This window comes from Metarhizium acridum (assembly GCF_019434415.1).
Source record: "Metarhizium acridum strain ARSEF 324 chromosome Unknown scaffold_13, whole genome shotgun sequence".
Lineage (NCBI taxonomy): Eukaryota > Fungi > Ascomycota > Sordariomycetes > Hypocreales > Clavicipitaceae > Metarhizium > Metarhizium acridum.
Window position 1 is genome coordinate 2,750,196 of NW_027094016.1, and position 20,461 is coordinate 2,770,656.

Sequence of the window (20,461 nt, forward strand, 5' to 3'; positions counted from 1 at the left end):
TCCTTGCCTGAGCCGGCTGTTCATTAGATGGCAAAAGATACCTGGGTGTTTTTTTTTTTCTTTTTTTTTTTTTTTGACAGTGATACTGCTATGATCTTTTTCGAAGGGACCCTAATCCGGCGCGGACTGGTTAATGCTCAATATTACCCCAAACTTTCTTTGATACTACATGCATGACAACTAACAGTAAGACCGGGGTGAGAAGTCCCGGGCCCCCTTGAGTTACGCACGTCCTGTTCATTCATCTAACCATGTCTCTGAGTTGCGCGATTCGCCCTTGATTCTGCACGTCAGCGAGTCTCGGAAGACGTCCAAGTTGACTTCGCAAGAGGCAAACCCAGATCGTCTTTTGTATGAACAGTTATAACGGCTATCCTTAGGTATGCAACGACCGAGGCCTCTAGCAGTGCCGCGGTTGAAAGTCGCAATTGAGATTACCTGGCTACCAAATGCTGCGACTCTTGCTGGGTCGGAGACGTGATGTACCGAAGACCGATAAGAACTGCATTGTCAGCGGCAAACATATTCTTCCATTATTATTCAGGCAGCGCAAGCCCTTCATAAGACCAGCGTCACATCTCCACCTCAATCCGGTCCGCTAGCCGACTAGCATTGCAGTTACAGGCGGGCGAGAGCTGTTGACAATTCCGCAGCTGTTAAAATTTCGTTTATTGACGAGGGGACCTTTTCTAGCTGTACCTCCAAACAATGCACGGGTTGTTAGGCTCTCTCTTTTTTTCCCCTGTCAATTCAGCCGTTTGTATTTTGCCTGTCCTCTTTCGAGGCGGGCTATGCCTTGCAACTTGGTGATGCGACGTTTCATGCTGACCGCAATCAGTGGATAACCCCTCTATTACCCAACCAAGACTCTCAGCCCCGGAGCTGCACGAGCTGACCAGGAAAGGAACAGCAGACTTCAGGAAGCAGGATTACATCCAATATATCCAATGTCAACCAGCTAGAAACCACCCAGTCAAGCCAAACATCGAAGAGTCACTGTCGCATTGTCTCAAGAAGATGAGTTTGCTTGTGGATAACATGGCCGAGGTGTAGTTCGACTCGAGAGACAATGGGTTGACGGCATCTTGTAAAGCTATCCTCCATTTCAGCCCCCCAGCTCGGCTCGCTTTCTTTCCCCTCTCTTTGTTCAACCAAACAAGAACTGACTCTTCTCCTCCTCGTTGGGCACGTAAGTAGACGGCGAAGTCTATCCAGTCATTGGCCGAGAGATGCTTGATTCTTGTAAGCTATTCTTGTCCCCCTCCTTTCAAGTCCCAAACTAGGCCACGAGACAACGGTGTATGTACGTTTGTATCATAATGCTCCCCTCCAAACGTCCAGGGGTTCCGTATCCCCCATGTCGCAAGTCCGACATGCAGCCTGGCTGCAGCTGTTCTCGCGTGAGAATGAGAAGAGTGTCGTACTCTTGGTATCCTTTTACATGGTCCGTCCGATCTGCTTGACCAGTTGGTTGATGGGCGCAGCCCCACCCCAACATTTGAAGTTTCGTTTTTACTTCTTCCTGAGCCTGAGCCAGAGAGCCAGATAGTTACTAGCGTGCGACTCACTCGCCACGATGTTTGATGAATGAGAACGGGAGGGGGCATGGATTGCGGACAATATAGACGGACAGGAGACGACGGCGGCGACTACGACTACGACTACGACTACGACAGCGTTTGGGGTACATATATAGATGGACGCTGACTGAAGCACGAGTTTCTCTGGCATCGCCCACACGCGCACTCTGTGGTCGCCAGATGGCCCGAACTCACGGTACATGCAAGTACTCGGTATGCACAGTAGTAGTAGACGTACAATATGTTGTACTTGCCCGCCAGGCCTAGGTACCAAGGTATGCATCCAAGGATGGCGTCGTTCTCCAACCCTTGCGCATGCCTTGTCTGACTTGCGGACTGACTTACATTTCGGCTACCTTGCTACATATGGCATTAGCCAAAATCCACATGGAAAACTAGCAGCCGCTTCACCGTTTAACGCAACATCTGGACATCTGGACATTTGGGGACAAATTGTGCTCCGTACGGAGTACTCTTTGGACATCTGGACACCCACTTTTCCAGTTGGCCGCACGTCCATCGGAAGATATTGCCAGCTGGAGGAGGCGCGGCGACAGTGTGGACAGTCCAAGGTGGACGAGGAACCTGACCCTAGTTTGGTGAGTACTTCAAGTACATGGACACTGCGGCGTAGGCACCGAGGTACATGCTTGGAGTACCTAGATACAACCTTATGATCCAGGGCAGGACGCTCTAGCTGCTCTGGGACAAGCATGCCACCAGGTGGGCGCCTCCCTGGCAAACCTGACAGAATAATTTAAGTGCTTCAACCAAGTGCGCTCGAGTCTGGTGCTGCTCAATCTCCCATCTCCCTGCTCCTTGCTCCCTCCTCCTGCACCCTGCGCCCTGCTCCCTGGCGCCATCGCCGACGTCGTTGGCCACGCCAAGGCTCTTCTTTTAGCTCCCCCAGACCGCGCCATCTCAGCCAACCACCCGTCGTCATCTGCCTCCCTTGCACGTTTGGACGATATCCGCCCATCCTTTATCCTTTCCGTGCGCGGTGCTCTAACTCATTGTGCAATATCTCGGTACATGTGTGCGAAGGTGCAAAGACTGATATTGAGAGACGTTGCGGGAAGCACGGAAAAAAAGTGGCAGCTTGCACACACAAGAAGCAAGTTCTAATAGATGTTGGTAAGCACCACGCACCGGGCACGACGGCCGCCAAGGCCACGTCCAAGGACCAAGGGAGGCCACATGGGCAGGCCAAAGGGGCCAAGGAAACACCAGGCCCAGTGCCCATATTTGTCCGCAGGCCCGGTATTGGCATAAAGTACGGGAGTACTCCGTATTCCATCCAGGCTTCCGCTTCGGCTTCGCCTGCGTCTGCGTCTGCGTCCAGTCCTGGTTCTGCCTCTCTGCCTCTGTCTTCTGCCTCTGCCTCTCTGCCCGGCTTCTGTCTGGCCCGGGGTCTTTTTCTGTCCGCCTTGCAGCCGTTCCCCCTCCTCCTGCAACTCCCCCATCTGTCACCTCCACTGCTACCCGTCGACTTGCTTAATACTACACCACTCCAGCCCGCTGCCGCTATTCTGTACCCTCGTTCGCATCCCTCCTCCTCCACCTCCACCACCACCCACTTGCAACACCACCACCACCACCACCACCTTCACGGTCGCGCGCCCACTCCCGGCCACGGCCCCAGCGATCACTTGTTTCTCGTACGCAGTGCCGAGCGCTCACGTCTATCGAGGATTCCATCAATCAGTTCGTCAGTCGCGCGCGCATCTGGAAACCGCCTGCGTTTCCGGTCCACACGCCGCTTGCTCGAGTCGCGGTCATCTCATCGCCGTCATCTTTTGCGACTGCAACTCGCAAGTCGTCGCAAGCCTGTGGTCGCAGTGCCAGTTGCAAGCGAGGACGAGGAGCTTGGAGTTTGGCACTTATTGCTCGTCAACCCGTCCGTCTGCCTTGCGCACCCGCGGCCGTCGCCACCGCTGTCGCACACGCGCCGTCTCGCGCCTGCGCCTTATTCCAAGGTAAAACCATCCCAAGCTGTTTACTATTTTTTTTTTTTTTTTTTTTTCGCCGCCGTTGCAAAACTCTTGTTTCTTGCCGTGTTTCTCGTCCTTTGCACCTCGTGTTTTTGCGGGGCGCGTGAGCCTCTGGGCCTCTGGAAGGGGCCCTCTGTCGTCTGGCAAAGCGCTCCACTGGGTTCAGGTTTAGGTCGCGCGCCTCGTGCAAGGCCGCCGGTCTGTGCCGTCAAACTGGTCTGGTACGTATCCCTCCGTGCGTGCGGTACCAGACATTGTACATGCGGTACATGGCCTGGCGGTCGACGCTATATCCGGTTCCCTCCGTCGCTGCAACGGCCTATGGGCGTTCGAAGCTGCTGCCGTCACTTTTGCTCCGGGGGCCCTGCGTCCAAGTACCTCGCTGCGCTGGGTACCTGCTAGGTACCTCTCCTGCTGCCGACGCTGCTGGGGGTACAGCCCGAGTCTCCTTGCTCGAGTTCACGTTCCCGCGCCCACTCCCCGCCGGCCACCTGCACGGTTAACGCTGTTCTGCCGCACCCTCTCCACGCTTGAGCTCCTCCCAGCCCAACTGCTTCACGACACGTCGCCGTCATCGTCATCGTCGCCGTCGTTGCCGCTGTCGTTGATGCTATTGCTGGCTTGGCCTGTCTGTCATGTACTCTGCGCAGCCAAACAGCGCTGATAGTGCCACCATCAATCCTGCCGCTCTGAGTTCTCCCGGTGAGTTTTGTTCTTTTTACTCCTTGTCAACACCTCAGCCATGGCCGTGTGTCGCGACGCCATTTTGAGCTTCGTTGGAGCTTGCCAGCTCGTACCACTCGGACTGACCACGGCCCAAGCCGTCGCTGTGCGCCTCTCTGTGTGCCTCTCCCGAGACTCCTGAGCTTGCGCGTGCGCGACACGAACTGCTTATTTTTTGACGTTGGCGCAACTTGGCCCGGGGGGGCCCTTCGGCTCTGTGTCGCAATGCTGACTATTGTTGCTTAACAGCCCTATCTAACCCGCCGCTTCGCGGCCTCAAGCGGAGCCGGTCCTCAGATTCTCACAACATCCTGCAGCCCGGCGATGACGGTATGTCGTGGCAGGGTTTCACCCAACTTGACGTTTGCCTTGTCCTGCCTGGGGTACGGTGCGCGCGCAGGGCCGCAGTGCGCCACAATCCATTCTCCGAAGCTCAATACGGCCGTGTTACGATACGCAAAAGACCCAGAAGTGGCCGTAGACGGAGCGATGACGAGAAGACTGGCATTTTGTGTTCTCGTTTTGCTCATTTTTATTTCTTCATAATTTGGCGCTTTGCAGCACGCTACAGACGACGCGTAAGAGGCTAACCACTCATGTTTTTGCATTACAGCCAGTTCCCCGCCTCATCCGAAGCGAATCAAGCAAATGAAGCCATCCGACGCTCCTGGGCAGCCGCCCGCCCCCGGGGTTGCGCAGGCTGGTGCGCCGCCGCAGACTCCCCAGTCTCAAAGCTCTGCCTTGCCGAGCCAGACGACTCCCGCCTATGCCACGACTCCGGCCGGGGCGCCCCCCAAGACGACGCCGACCAAGTCCACAGTCAAGGCCCTGCCAACCGTGAGAGACCATACTACCGACCAATTGAACCCAGCTGGCGATGAGTATCTGCCAAGAGAAATCGATGAGTTTGGTGAGAAGAAGGTTATGCCCAACGGCCAGCTTCTTGGCAACCGAACCTACCGGTGTCGGACCTTTCTGGTGCCCAACCGAGGCGACAAACTCTTCATGCTTGCGACCGAGTGTGCCAGGGTGCTTGGATACCGTGATTCCTACCTGTTATTCAACAAGAACAGGTCTCTCTTCAAAATCATTGCCAGCCAGGCCGAAAAGGATGACCTTGTCCAGCAGGAGATATTGCCCTTTTCGTACCGCTCCAGACAGATTGCCATTGTGACTGCTCGGTCCATGTTTAGACAATTTGGGAGTCGCGTTATTGAAAATGGCCGCCGCGTCCGGGATGACTACTGGGAAACCAAGGCCCGCAAACAGGGATTCACCGAGGCAGATCTGGCTGGGGAGAAGAGACCAGGTGCCGCCAAGGCCCGAGAGGCGGCCGAAGCCCAAAATAACCTCCTTATGAGCGGTCCTCACACCGAGATCGTCTATAACAATACCCCCGGACCCTATCCTGGTGCTCCACCGACACATCTGGTCCAAACAGGTATGATGGGAGCGCCACCTGGAAACATTGGAAGAATGCCTGGATTAACAGTCGGGCCAGAGTTAGGCGACACTCGCCCTAGGGACTTCAGTAATATTATCAAAGGCGGCCCTCGCCAGGAGATTACCGGCCCAGCCTATCAGGACCAGACCAGGCCATCGCCACTGGGAGAGATCCATTCACAGGCGCATCATGCCGCCGAATTCAACCGATCCGTTAACCAGCAACGTGATATGCGCGGCGATTATTTACAGGGCATCTGGCGCCGTCCTCATGAGCAACCGGTTACGTCTTCCCTGAATCCGACTGTCGGCGCTACCGATGCCGGGGCCGCAACCACACGACCATCGAGCTCACCGCATACTGTTGCTGCTGCTGGCGTTACGCAACCCGTTGTGTCATCCCAGAGCCCTCAGATGCTGATGACTGCGGCTCCATACTCGCAGTCGATTCACGCCCAAAACCAACTTGGTCAGAACCCCTTTGCCCCGAGTCTCCCTGAGGAGGCGTTGATTGATTGACAAGCCCCTTTGAGGGAGCAGTGAACGGCTAACATGAGTATATTCAGGATCTACAGGCGGCGGTAGCATGAGCCAAGGCGCGCCCGGTGGCTACAATTATCAGCCTAACCAGGCCATGTGGTCGCAGAACACACAAACTCCGCATCATGGCGGCTATGGCAGCTATACCACGCAATCCCAGGCGCCTCACCCATCCCAGTCCCCAGCCTCGCATCTACGCCAGCCGAGTGCAGGGCAACTGCAGCCAAACATGCCATTCCCAGGCATGGGTAGTATGCAATACGGTGCAAGCCAAGGCATGTATCCTACGGACCAAACACCACGACAGTACATGGCTCAAAGCACACCCGGAGCGCCACAAGTCTCTCAATCTTGGTCTGGCCAGCACTCACCACCCCCCCAGTGGTGGACGCCGCAGCAGCAGCCCCAGTAGAGCAAGCTTTTCTAGTCTGATTCCCTTTCGGGATTGTTCATTTGCCAGCGGCCGGTTGATACCTGACGACCTTAACGCCTGCTCCTGGTCTCTCTTTGTCGGTTGTGAAGCATGTTTGTGCCGGCTCATGCTTTTTGCTTTTTGTTTTGTCTAGTCTGTTGGCTTTATATATTGGACTGTACTCCCGCAGCATTCCTGGATACCCAAGCATACAGACCAGTTAGGGAGGCTATGTGCTTTGGGGCTTGTAGCCCTTCGAAATTGTGTATAGCATTTGGCCGGGATTGGATAGAGGAGTCGGGCGGCTGGAACACTTTCTTCTCCTCATCTTGTTCTTTTCTTCTCCTTTCTCACTCTTCATATATGTCTTTATTTTCACAATTGGTTCGACTTAGCTTCGATATCTCACGACAATATCTCAGCGCGACGTTCATTCATGGCCACCACGCCCTGCCCCCCCCTTTTCCCTTTTTTTTTCTTCTGGTTTTGCTTCAACGACCTTGACCTTTTGCTGGGACAAAGGATGTTAGCCGGCTGTGTTGCATAACCATTTCACATCTGAATGGTCCGCATCGTTGCTCTGATGCAAGTCGACGTGACTGGTATCTCTACACCCTTTGCGTGCAATCTGGCTAGCCGCTTCTCAGAATATAAGTATCGTTGTTTCTGTGGACAAGTCAACGCTACTAAACTCGAAGATCCGCAAACGACCGATAGAGACGGTCTATGGTCATGCTAACTATTTTTTTCTTTCTTTTTTTTATATCTTTTTTGAGATGATTGTTTGACTATATGAAACCATGTCACAACCAGATTTTTGTGATCTGGCTTCAGAACTCTCGCGCTATTGTCGAATTTGATGTTTTTGTTGATGGAGCAAACGTTCACCACTTGGAGGAGAGTTGATTTCGAGCGAATGCCACTCTCGTCATCATGGAGTTATTCCCGTGCGGAACGAGCAAAATGGCTTTTATTTGCAGATGAATGGATGACGTCCGACGATGTTATCACGCAGAGGCGCCAAAGTTTCCCGTGTTATTTTGCCACTTCCCCCTTTGTTTTTTTCCCGTTGCCATCTTCTGTCTTTTTTCTTTACCCTTTTTAGCAACTGTCTTACTGAATTTTCCCGGTTGGTTTTTGGATTATGGTTTGGTGGGGACGTGTAATACCCGAGAAGGATGGGCTTTGGATTTACTGCTGGTTTCGTCTTGTGTTGATTGATTTTGATTTCTTTCTTTTTTTTTTTCTTTCTCGTTTTTCGTTGTACGGCTCTGTGTCCTTCGTCTTGTCCGTACTATTACGTGCATCAGATGGAGCGTGGGGTTGCCTGGTTAGGCGAATGGGTATCGATTGTTTATGTACTTGCTCCGCTATGTATATGGAGTTGTAGGGAAGTTTGCTTTCCAAATTTCATGCTCACACGTCCACATGCCGTCAAGTGTCTTGAGGCGTTATGTCCGTATTACCATTGCACAAGGTGGAAACTTGACCCACGATGCCAAAGTAATTATTGTGAATGAGCTTCACCCGATGCCATGTAAATTTCCAAAATTCAAGTCAGATGTGTGTATTCGCCGTACATCCATGCCATCATTCAATCTAATCACTCTCGTCTCCGTCCAACGCCTCGTCCCTGTCATCACTTGCAGTTCTCTCTTCCAACGCATCCTGCGTTTCTTCGCTGCTCCCGTTCCCCTCTTCCGCTCCCTCCTCCTCCTCCTCATCTGCCTGCTCATCGTCGTCATCCTCCTCCTCATGAACCTCCGCCTCCTCCTCCGTCTCAGCATCCTCCTCCTCCTCCTCCTCATCCACCTCCCCAGGATCAACACGCGCCTTCTTCGCGCGCGGCGCACCACCCACCTTGTCCGAAGCCACCGTCGTATCCGCGGCCGTCGTGTCCGCCATTTCCGTGTCGTCGCCCCCGGCGCCGTCGTGCTTGGCACGTGCTTTCTGGCGGTAACTTGTGCGTTTCTCCGTCTGGATCTGGCTGAACCCTGCGACCAGTCAGCCACACGAGACATTCGCAACGGAACAGGTAGTTTTGCGAATTTCGGTCCACGGCAACGCACTGGCAAATTCGGCCTCGAGGGGCCCCTTCAAAAACGAAAACTCGACCTCGTCCAGCGCCTTGAAGACGTCTGCCGGCGCGACCGTCTTTTTGCCCGCATTCACCGTGTTTTCGTTGGCACTGCTTCCATGTTAGCAAACCCCTTTTCCAAACCAACCACCTGTCCCCGTCCACCCTTCTTTTTTGTTTGGGCATTGGGGAAATGCGCAGGCCGTACTGTGAAGCGAGGTAGTTTATGAATACGGTGGCGCTCTTGCTCATGGCTAGGATGGCATTGGCCTGGATCTGCGTGTTGGGGGGCAATACGCCCTTTGCGAGTCTGGTGATTATTGACTTGGGCAGCGTGAGGTCCTGTATTACTTTAGCGGTTTGGACGGTAATTTTCCTCGCTTTGCGCCCCCTTTTGCTTCCCCTTGGTGGAGGAGAGTGAGCGTACTTCAATTGTGGTGGTGTCTTTCTCTTTGTCCTTGTCCTTGGTGGTCTTTTCTGGTGCGGAAGCGGCTGCTTGTGATTCATCTGCCGGGGCGGTGGGTAGGGTGCTGTCGTCGGGGATGAGGGCATCGCTTTTGCGAGGCTGGTCTGATTTTCGAGCCGGCATGGCCGCGTGTGTGTGTGTGGCTTGTGAGTGACGCGGGAGAAGTGCGGTGTGACGGTTCACTTTTCTTCTATCTTGAGTGTTGAGTGGGCGGCGGATACACAATGAGACCATGTGTGTTCTGACGCGGGGCTATCTCTGGTTTGGCGTCGGTGTCGTCCCCCGTGAGGCGCGTATATATGTCTACGCGGTACCGGTGATTTTCTGGCCGTCCTTGCGGCTCTGCGATGGGCGGAGGAGGAGGTGAAGCAATTCGTCTTGTCGCAATGGGTTGGTTGAAAGCCTGAGGGACTGAGTGATGAAGGTCGTGGCGACCCGCGACATGAACGCGTGCCCCACTAGATGATGCGCGTAGAGTGGCTTTCCACTTTGATGGAGTCGGTTGCTTGCTCTGTTGAGACGGACGTTTTTTTCTTCTTCTCCTTTTTTATTGGACTTGGAAATCTTCATCTCCATGATGCTACATTCATTCATTCTACTCTGCGTGTTACTTGAAATCGCTCTGCAGACAAAGCTCGCTGGAATCGAACAGTTCCATCTTCCATGAAACGCAGCAGGAATGCCGGCCGGTTCGCGCTTCAAGCAGCGTCCGAGGGCCAGGAAGAGATGCAGAGAAGATTCTTTGGTCCTTCTGCAACGCCTGTCAGAAGTGATGGATGGCCCCGTCGTCACAATTGCAACAAACTTGCTACATAGTCTCACGGCGAAAACCCATGTCAATTCTTGTACCAGGGTCCTTCGCCACAGACCAAACTTCCAGTCCTTTCGCACAGAACAACAACCTTGGTTGACAACTCCCCCGGTTCAAGGGCCAACAAGGTCCATATTGGCCATATTCGGTACCAAGGCGAGGTACCCCTTCGTCATGGCGTGTAATTTCATCATCTATTGGCATCCACATGTATATTCATAAACCACTGGTTCCGTAATTTCAAGGCAATTTCGTCATGTACTCATATTCATCTTTACTAATGAGCCAGCTCGCTGGCTTGGGCTCCAGAAACACCGTATCAGGGCATATCCAATCACTGCCCATCCTTCTGTCTGATGTATGTACATGTCCCCATGGTTGCTGTTACACAAGAACGCATTTGGGTATATCCATCCTAATCCTTACAATATCTATAAGATGGTTGTAATAACAAGTCCATGTATGCCATGGAATGAAAGAGTGGAATGTAGAAGCTTGGAAACTATCATGTCATACCAAACTATCCCCGGCTGCCTGTCATAAATGACTTGGGCGGATTCAGACACGGCATCTCGACTTCCACCGACAATGATATTTCAACGACTTGGGCAAGCGAGATAGCCGAATAACTTCATATCATTTGCCGTCATTGTATCCTTGTCAGGCGTGAAACGGCCATTGGTCCCTTTCCACTCGACTCAGCCCACACTCCCGATCCAGCAGGTAGTTGGAAGGTGGGACAATGGTTTCAAGTTGGATCAGCAGTCATGCCATGCTGTTTCCCAGTGTTTTCTGACAAGACAAGAAAGAAAAGTAGAGATTTTGTGGGCTGCCGTAGGCTCTCATATTGTTTCGTTCAGCCAATAGCCCGCCCAATTTCTGATTTGTGAATCACAGGACGAGGCGAGAGGCCGCCAAGGAAGATGTCATCCTCACCCGGTGTTTGCGGAGGAGTTGAACGAGACGAATACACGCCATCAGTCTCTCCGTGAGCTGAATGCAGGGTACGGACGAATGCATCGGCAGATCGTCGTGGAGGTAGTTGATCATCTTGGCCTTGGCTATACCAGGGCTCACGGGGAGATACAGTAGCCCGTGTGCTTTTGGATCGGCCGTGTCGAGGAGATATAAGCGGTGGTGCCTTCGCTAGCCTTGATGGGTAACGTTTTGGGTAGGAAATGAATGCATCTTCTCCTTGAACTGTATCATCTGTGAGGCCGGGTCTAGAATTCGGCGCTCTAGCCAGAACAGGAATTTGAGGCAACTCAAGGCTGCCTTTGCCCGACGAATACATTGCCATCGGCCGGTCTTCCGACATGCGTGAAATTTTTTGTGAAGAATTCTGATAAACAATCACGCTGGTCGCCTTTTGAGCGGACCCGACCGACGTGCTTGGTCGATGGGTGCCGTGACTGCTTGGACTTGATTGGTTTTTCTGAGATTCCTCTTGCATACACGGTTTTTCACTACCGCCTCTGTCCACCCTCCACGACTCTATCTCTTCATCGTCGATAGGTGTGATGCCTCGGTTAAACAGTCGAGCCTTGCGTCGACGGGTTCGATAGCACAGAAGAGCAGCAAGGGCCATGAGCATAATTGAGGGTATTATTGTCGCTAGGATAATAATGAGGTTTTGAGTTGAGAGTCCGTCCTCCATCTTGTCTGTTGGGGGTCCGGTCGTACTTGGTTAGTTGATAGGGACGACCTATTCGTAGCGAGTTGCCGTTTTGCTGTACTCTAAGCCCGATTTAAGCCCGTCCGACTACAGGGTCACGGAGTGCGCCCTCCTTGAGCTAACAAAAAAGTAAAAGAAGAAAAGAAAGAATGAAATCCTCGTAACGAGAGGTCCCTGGGTGAGAAGCAGGCAGCTGACTGTGTTTGATGAAAAAGTAGCGATCGGCATCTACGGGTGAATATACACGTAGTTTAGTCGGTGCCAGCGACGGAAGCGGTAAGACGAGACAGCTCCTGGTAACTTTATATATATATATCACAAAATATAAGTATCGAGACCTATAACTGTGAGGCGGTTAGAACCCATGGCCAACACAAAAAAAGACCTCCAAACCCTCAAAATGGCTGAGACGATCTACATGATCAGGGCACTCATTGTCACGGTTCAGCCGCAAGGAATAACTTACCACATGTGGTCGATGAAAAGCTAAGAACTGCTCCTCGCTCGAAACAGCCCACCAGATGAACTGATAAGAGACTACTGAGCAATATGACCAGGCACAGATGCCCTGCGGCAGCAGGTTAGTGTAGCAACTTGGAAAGAGCAAGAGGGGAGATCGAGATACTATATACAGATGCACTCAACCATGCATGCACCACCACCGCTCACTCTTGATAACCGTGTGGGCTACGGGACGAGGATGTTCACGGTGGGGAGAGTGGACAGAGGTGGGTGGTTCCAAGACAGGGGCGTGTGCGAGCTATTAGACGGAGGCACTCTGAACAGGGGTGTAGGAAGCATCATGAGCCACCTCTCACACAGCCAGGCCAAGTAGCACGGCATTGGCGGACGGAACAGCAGGCAAAAGCTCCGTGCCGCTTGGTGCCGTAAGATGTCCGTACACCGGCGAGGACAACCATAATGGGGAGGAGTGGGCGATGGGCGGCCTATGCAATCCTCTGAGCATACAAAGAACAGCTCCGGCGTAGTTGTGGTAGGTAGGCTACCGCACGATAGCCACAAACGACTCGTTTTAAGACTGATGAAAGTGCTTTTGTTTCTTTGTCTTGGTCGTGTTTGTTGCCTTTGCTTCAAAAGCAAACAAGCTCCTCACCTCGGTGTAACAGACGAACCAAGGCCATTATTCTTCCTGTGGAGAAGGAGCGGTGGTAGCATTTGTGGAGAGCTCAGCATCAAAGATATTGGCAAGAGAAGATGCGCCGTAGTCTGGCTGCATTTTTGCGCTGCATCATCTTCCATGGCCCATACATTTTACGGAGGAATGGCGGCTCGCTCATGTATGATAGTCAGTGACATCGTAGCACTCAGCGGATATTCAGTTCCAGCCCTGCGTCAGATGCCGGTACTCCTGTACAGAGTATAGGTTCGAGGAGGAAAACGTGGCGTGGCAACAAGGCAGCTCAGTGGCCCAATCGTTCTTGGTCCAACCAAACGAGTCGTTCACATGGTCCCGATGTGATGTTGAGGCTAGGGGGTCGAGGAGAGATATCGGGGCGGTAAGCTGGCAAGCAGGTGAGCTGGGTATGTCGCAGGTTTGGTCCGAGTTGCTGAGAGCTGCAATCTTGAAGACTCCAGCATTGGCGTAGAGCTTGACAGCACATCACTGTATATTATTGCATGGCATGCAAGTTAGGTGTCTGCCGCATGAATTTGGGCAGTGCTTCCTCCGTACCTGACAGGCCCGCCATTCAGCTGCCGCGAAGGAGACTTGAAACGTCGACATTAACGCAATAGCCCATTTGTGCTGTCTCTTTGGCCGGAATGCTCTGGGCGGAGGACTCATTAGTCAGGCCATGATTCGAAGAAATGCATGAGGCTGGAGAACAATGAACAATGCGGAGACTACGAGTCGCAGGCTGATTGACCACCTGCACGAAAGCGCGGAAGGCGCCAAGCGCTACACGACGATCAATGTGCAGGAGTGATGCTCAAACCTGCCCACACTTGTCCACACATGTCCAGAGCATCAAGTCTCGTGCCTCCTCCCCTCACCCTCCTATGTATGCTTGCATTCATCGCGTATGCATCACAGATGGGCGGGAAGAAAGCGGTGCGTATTTCTCCGTCGTCTGCGTGCTACAAGACTTCCAGCAACCGTTGAGTCTCTTTTTCCGGGTCAGCTGAAGCCAACCCACCCACACCTGCAAAAACCAGACACCCTCTCTTTGTCGGTCTTTCCCACCAAAGTCCACCATCACACCTTCAAGCTAACCACCTAGGACCGGCCGTTCCCAAGTTAACCTCACCAGGAACCAGGCACGCGGCCGCAAACGCCAAGAATAGCCTGGTGTCCAGCTCACCATCTGAAATGTGTGGAGCCCGAAAACCACCAAACGACATGTACGGAGTACGGAGTATCCACCAGACAATTGGCGCCCGTTTCCAGGCTAGTTCAGGTGCACTTGTATTAGGTGTGATACATTGTCTCTCCTTTTCCTATTCTTAGGTCAGCTTCTCCGTCTCTACCTTATCCGTGTTGTACTGAGCGTATGTATGTACGTCTCCGTCAAGAATTGTGTTACAGCTGCTTGGAGAAACACATGTACGTTCACGGTGCTTGCTGCAACGTGCGTCACCTGTCAGATCCGATGCTGGGCCTGTGCCTGGCCATTGTCTTCCAGGCTGACCTAGCGCCCGATTATGTTGGTGCAATTCAGCCAACAATCCCTCAACACAAGTGGGCGAAGTTAGTATTACATGTCAGCTTGAAATTGACGGTCTTGATCGAGGATGAACATGCAGGTAACAGGGGATTTTTGAGGATCTATCAAACGCACGAACGCAGACATGCCATCATAAAAACACGCGCTCCTAGTCAACGCGTCGTAAACCCGCGGTGTGCTATGCCCTCTTTGGCTCGGGGGCTATGTGCATTAGCAATAACCGACTTAAATTCTATCCTTACACGCCGAAGATGTATTGTACCGAAACTACCTCCAGCACGATAAGTGAGAAAAAAGAGACAGCAGCAGTCACCAAAAAGCAATGAACCCTGAGCTAATCTCCAATACCACTGTACTAGCGATCCAACTCAAGTTAGCCGGTGGAATAGACAACAATTCAAGGCGAAACAATAAAGTCCTTGCACACCGAGATGCCGTTGGACAAAAGAAATGAAACGGCGTCGTCCTGCCCCGGTGAGCAACATCTCCCAAAATCCAAGGAACCATGCTATTAGCCAATCACTAATATTTCATCTGAAGCCCCCAGGGCCAATACAATACGCCTCTGCTACTGCCAATACTAGTGGTCGCAATGGTCGCAAACAGGCGCAAGCATTATGGCAAGTGTATCAAAGCACCATCATCTCAGCATCAGTCAGTCTGGCTTGAGAACTTTCCTATGGCAGATCTTGGACACTGCAGTCTCGTCGGTGGTTGGCTAACTCAAACCCGGGTCAAGTTGTTCTAGTTTGCCCAGATCGGCGTGGCTGTTTCGCAATGTAGTTTGCCTTGGAAATAAGCCAGTCGGTTCCCAGTCAGTCTGTCGAGCAATCCAACTCTTTGGACTGTGCATGATCAACAGCGTCTTAATTAAAGGAGCCCATTACTCCGTACATTCCTATTGAATGCTCCTTGCGCAAGATGAATTCAGCGCCACAAGAAGGCACAGCCAAGCACCCACGCAACACGGCACCAACTAATTAATCCATACACACCGGGTGGCCTGCAACAAGCCGGCGGCCGGTAACCATGAACTACAACACGTTATTCAGTGAACCACATCCATCACCATCAGCCTTGCGTGCCTGACCCTAGGAATAATCGCGAAGTAGGACATTTTCGACGCGGAAAGTTCTTATTTCCGGGCTTCTGGCTCAACATGAAACAGTCCATCATTCTGCTCACCGACCTGCCTGCATATCCGTTCAGATGAAGACAGCCATCGTTGTTTGCAAATCGATGGCAACTGTCGTAATTCGGAAAAAGTAACCGACGGAGACTCATACGAAGCCTCGGCTCTCGGATTGGCGATAATACAACACTTTTCTGTTCGCAACAATGGGGAATGCGCCAAAAACTGGGCAATGATCGGACATGTATTAATTTATCAGAAACCCTTCATCTTGTAAATGTAATACCGATATGGCATGGTCCATGTTGAACCGTTAATTATTCGACCCCATGGGTTTCCGGCTACCAGGACCCCTTCGGTTGCCAAGCCGAGGCCGGGGAGTGTGATACAGTACGGAGTACTCCGTAGCATTCTACAATACTTCTCTCTCCTACTCGACAAAGGCTGAGCAGCCTGGTTCAGCAAGGATGTTCGTGACGACAGCATTATCGCAATTGCTCTATTGGGATGTCGGCAAGGGTAACAACATTTTTCTTTACGAGTGGAATCAGGTTTCTGTGGTCATATCATACCATCGCTGTGCTGTGCGCCCTGGCAGTGGCTTGAAGAGCGAATTCACCCCGTACTGAGAGTTGATGTTGCGGGGCCAGGCCAGGGGCAGCGGCGGCTTTAACCGTCCTAACCCGTTACATGTGGCGCTGCCAGAACTGGGCTCCTCCTGCCAGACCACGACACCAGCAGCAGGCCTGGCACTGGAGCGGAGCACACGACGAGGTGGTGTGGAGTGTGGAGGGACATAGAGCAAATGAAAGTGGACGGGGTTTGGCGGTGCGTTCGTTACTTGAGTCGTTGCGGTTTGAAACGGAGCTACAGAGCCAATGTTTTGCAACTTCACCGCTTCTTTGCACAAAAAGCACGCAAACTTGCTTTCCTCATAGGACCGCTCCAACCAGTCTGCAAGGAACCAGGAACAGACACGTGTAGAGGCAAGTACAGGGGCATGGTGTGGATGCTTCATAAGCATAATGTATTGTGTTGAGCGTCATACTGATCACATGAAGCAGTCTGGGTCGATGCTTTCTGCAATGCCTGCCTGTATTCAGGACGGTGATGGCATACATGGACGTTTCAGTAAAGGGCCAGTAGGTCTTGGTACATCATCCAGTATTTCGCCGGGACTCACCGAGCCGCCTTCTTGCTAGCGACGCGGCATTGTATGTTCGTTTCAGAAACCAGCATTTAACAAGACTGTTCTTGTGAATTTGTGTCGACAGGCCAGTTCTTGGACAAGTAGTCTCGCGCTATCGACATGTTACAAACATGGAGTTCTGCAGATCGTCCAATGTACAGAACTACTACAACTAGTCATGGACAGCTGAGCATCACGATTACAACGATTTCACCTGATCATCGGTTCTTCCCCGCTCTTGTCTCGGTTAGTCTCTAGATTGATGCACAGACTTCCGGCTGTACCGTACGGGGCTAGAGCGGCGTCGATAAAGCTGAGAAAGTCATTCTCATTTTATCTGCGAATATCTCTATCGCAAAAGACTCTCATTTCAAGTCCTGATTAGACGTGTGCAAAAAGACGAGGGGGGAAGGAGATGGAATACTTGGTGGTGCTGGGACGTGACACGTTGGAAAAGGCTCCAACAGGACGACGCCCTGACTCGTGCGTCCACCTGAGCCAAGTCCATCCAAGACATTTTTTGCTCCGCGTGTTACGATTACTATTGCGGAGGATGTACTAGTAATTGATCGCAGGCTGTCGAGGTTTGCTTTTCCCAACAGCAATCAGAGAGCAACTGACAGAATACAATGATCCGGCAAGTTGTGTTTGCTCTCGCAGCTACCAGGTTTTCTACCGAAGCCTTGAGGATAGGAGCTGGCATTTGAGCCCGAGACTACAGAGCAACAATCCGCCAAGGGAGCATCCGTGCCAACCTCCCGCGCGGCCCGTCTTGGAAGGGATTGCCATGGCCAACCTGTGGATGGCGATACGCTTGCGACTATTTAATCCATTTAAAAGCAGCTTGGCAATTTTTCCTGCTCGTCCAATATCTTGAAACAACCCGTCTGCTGTGGCTGCTGACCGTCCCCAGCCTTGGTCGCTCCACTGCACATCTCTCTACGCGCAAGCAAAGGTGCGTCATGACAAGTGCGCTCAGTTGAGCGGACTTCAATGGCCGTTTTGCTTCAATCCTGGGAAGAGAAAATTCTCAAGGTAACCAAGTGATCCGGAAGTCTGTCACAGAGGGAAGTACATACTTTGCCTGCCGTCCGCGCTCATGACAGACATGACTAATACATTACATTTTTGCAGCACACCAAGCCCATCAGAGACCAGACGTTTAGCTCGGTCTGTGGGTGCACTAGTTGCGATGTCATGCTATGGGCAGTGTGGTCAGAGAGTGTCCTCCTCGTCACCGTGCAAATATGGGAATGGCCGGTCATCCATTTGGCATTAGCCAGAGAGGTAGCACAAATGAGTTCCTGGAGTCCTCTCCGTCCGGACAACGTGGAGGCTAAACTCTATCATAACCAGCTACATGTGCTACGCGTCCTGTATTCAGCTCAGTATTGTTGTCGTCAATCCGTCTATGCCTCCATCAGCCGGTATTTGGTAGTCAAGAAGTGCCTGTCAGACCGTTCAAACCAATGTCACCGAGCAGAACTAAGCATAGCGTGTGACCATGGTTTCTTTTGTGAGAAGCGACGGCGCTTGGCGGTTGATAACCTCACCGCTATCGCAGCTGCTAGCACTCTAGTTTCTAGCTCCGACTCGCATTTAGCGTCGACACCAAAAAGAGAAATTTGACGACTTGTATCACTTCTGAAATAGACTGAAGTAGTCTCTACCAACACGTTTGGTGCAAACTATCTCAGCGGCCATACGGTGTACACCTCGCGAACGCACCACCAGTCACCTACAAGTCTCCAGTTCCCAAAATGGCCTCAATAACTCAACAGAATAGATGCTACGATAGCTTGGCTCATCCAATCAATTGCTTGACGATATTATGATAAACACACAACTATCGTATTCCGATACATTCACGGGAAGTACGGCCAAACCATAGGGGCGCTTGTGCTTCCTGGTACAATTCACGAGGTCACATCTTATCTAATTTTCAATAGGCCGGGATACCCGAAAGTGAAGTCAATAGTCCAGAATGATTCGATGCGTGAGTGTTTCATCTCGAGTGGTCCCCATAGCGTACCTGCGTACAAAACTGGAATGTTGGAGAGGGTATCCGGACCAGCACATGCATCATTGAGCTTGAATGAGTGAAGGAACTTGACTTGGGCAGAGCTTATTGGCACCTGGCACAGCTGAGCTTGTGACAGCATTGTTAGCCCGGTTTGATAAGGTGTGATGGTTGTCACGACCCTGGTAGCCATGGTCAATGCTGATGTATGTATGTGCTTCAACGTCGCAATTGTCTCTGGCACGGAGCATCAGCCTCTCCGTGAGCAAGGCGCGAATTCCGAATATCGACGGCCGCCGAGCCGTCAGCACAGCAGAGTCTAACGAGTAATGCGATGAAAGAATTACTACAATCGCAGTCAACTGCCGGCACACATCCGGGAGCGACCCAGGCTTTCGGGTCATCCTGGTCGATTTCGATTCACACGTACGGCTACATACGACGGACGTGGCGGATCAGCGCCGCCAACAGCCCGAAGTAAAGGGAAAACTTGGAATTCAAGACGTTGCAAAATGAGCCTCGCACACCTTCATCTCGTTGCTCCTCGGGGGTCAGTGTCGTCTTGAAACGGTGGTTGGTCAGAACACAGAGGACCACGAGCGAATGAGTGTGGTCAACCATGTCAACATGGCCTCGTGTTGGAACAGCTAGCAAAGATGTCCCGTCTTCCACATTGCATTGGCAACACCATTTGGGCACAGGTTCGATTCAACTTGGGGGCGACTTTGGGCCCTCAGAGCTTTGGCTCATTCAAACCATTCACCATCCGTTTGGTTCGTCCCAACCATTTGGTGTGGAGTGTACATGAAGGCTCACCAACTACAACTTGTAGCTTGGCCACGATGAGCGCAGAAGTGAGTCGGCACGACAAGGATCCCAATCACAGGGCTGAATGAGCATCTGCATCTCGTTGGTCAAGCTTTCTTACGAGGCATCCAGATGGTTTGCCACGTAGTAGTAGTTGGCCTGGGCGCCGGCGCCGGCGTTGCTTCTGGTTTCCTGGTCGAATGTGATCCAGGCGATACAAAACGAAGCTACATTTCGCATGTGCTATTTGCTTGCCCTACGAAAATGGTTGACACCCACCCGCGGCTCGAAATCGGCCCTGTTGCCGCAGGCAGAACAAGGCTGTTAAACCCCATCATCACGGAGATGAACATGTTACATGGCGTCCAGCAGTGCAACAGGTGTCGGCGTAGCAACGTTGGACCCATTCCCGGTGTCTCTCCATAAACGTCCTTACAACATCCGGGTATTACTCCATCTGGACGCATTAACCAGTCGGTGGTTTGCCACGACGGTGCTATTTGGGCATTGGGTTTGCCAGAAAGTGCGCAGGTACGTTGAATGTCTTATGCAGGTAAAAGTTAAATTGCGACACCTTATGCTCGAATATGCACGACCGTTTGACCGGCCATGATTTTTTTTTTCTTATATCCTGGGGGTGGGCAGCAAAATCAAAACAAGATCTACTGTTTCGAGAAAGTATAGATTTGTAATGTTATGAAAAGATACCAGATCATGATAGGGGATTCATCTACCAAGGTAGACGGCCGGAGTTTATGCCGACTGGGGATAAAATGCCGCCATATAGTGGCAGATTTCCTTTAATATGCGATTTCTGAATGCATTTGTCTGTTTGAGGGGTTTTGGGCATGGTCCCAGTCAATACATTGAATGCACGTCAGAAGTATGTATTTGCCTGCAAAGCTTGGACG

General features: G+C 52.0%; 4 protein-coding genes across 4 annotated transcripts; 1 reads left to right on the top strand and 3 right to left on the bottom strand.

Annotated features, from left to right (window-relative positions):
* Positions 1 to 4,942: 4,942 nt before the first annotated feature.
* Positions 4,943 to 6,689, top strand: J3458_003465 (uncharacterized protein; the record flags this gene model as incomplete). Its single annotated transcript, XM_007812341.2, has 2 exons — positions 4,943 to 6,206; positions 6,304 to 6,689. The coding sequence occupies 2 exons, from the start codon at positions 4,943 to 4,945 to the stop codon at positions 6,687 to 6,689; spliced, it is 1,650 nt and encodes a 549-aa protein (XP_007810532.2).
* Positions 6,690 to 8,288: 1,599 nt separating this feature from the next.
* J3458_003466 (uncharacterized protein) lies at positions 8,289 to 9,620 on the bottom strand (the record flags this gene model as incomplete). Its single annotated transcript, XM_007812340.2, has 4 exons — positions 9,194 to 9,620; positions 8,975 to 9,108; positions 8,759 to 8,877; positions 8,289 to 8,683 (listed from the first exon to the last, which is right to left on the bottom strand). The coding sequence occupies exons 1-4, from the start codon at positions 9,464 to 9,466 to the stop codon at positions 8,289 to 8,291; spliced, it is 921 nt and encodes a 306-aa protein (XP_007810531.2). The 5' UTR covers positions 9,467 to 9,620.
* A 163-nt stretch (positions 9,621 to 9,783) lies between these two features.
* On the bottom strand, positions 9,784 to 12,437 carry J3458_003467 (uncharacterized protein). The gene is made up of 3 exons (XM_066117765.1): positions 12,344 to 12,437; positions 12,185 to 12,286; positions 9,784 to 12,062 (listed from the first exon to the last, which is right to left on the bottom strand). The coding sequence occupies exon 3, from the start codon at positions 11,698 to 11,700 to the stop codon at positions 10,900 to 10,902; it is 801 nt and encodes a 266-aa protein (XP_065977556.1). The 5' UTR covers positions 11,701 to 12,062; positions 12,185 to 12,286; positions 12,344 to 12,437; the 3' UTR covers positions 9,784 to 10,899.
* Positions 12,438 to 18,805: 6,368 nt separating this feature from the next.
* On the bottom strand, positions 18,806 to 19,147 carry J3458_003468 (uncharacterized protein; the record flags this gene model as incomplete). The annotated part of the gene is made up of 1 exon (XM_066117766.1): positions 18,806 to 19,147. One exon carries the CDS (start codon positions 19,145 to 19,147, stop codon positions 18,806 to 18,808), a length of 342 nt encoding a protein of 113 aa, XP_065977557.1.
* Between the last annotated feature and the right edge of the window lie 1,314 nt (positions 19,148 to 20,461).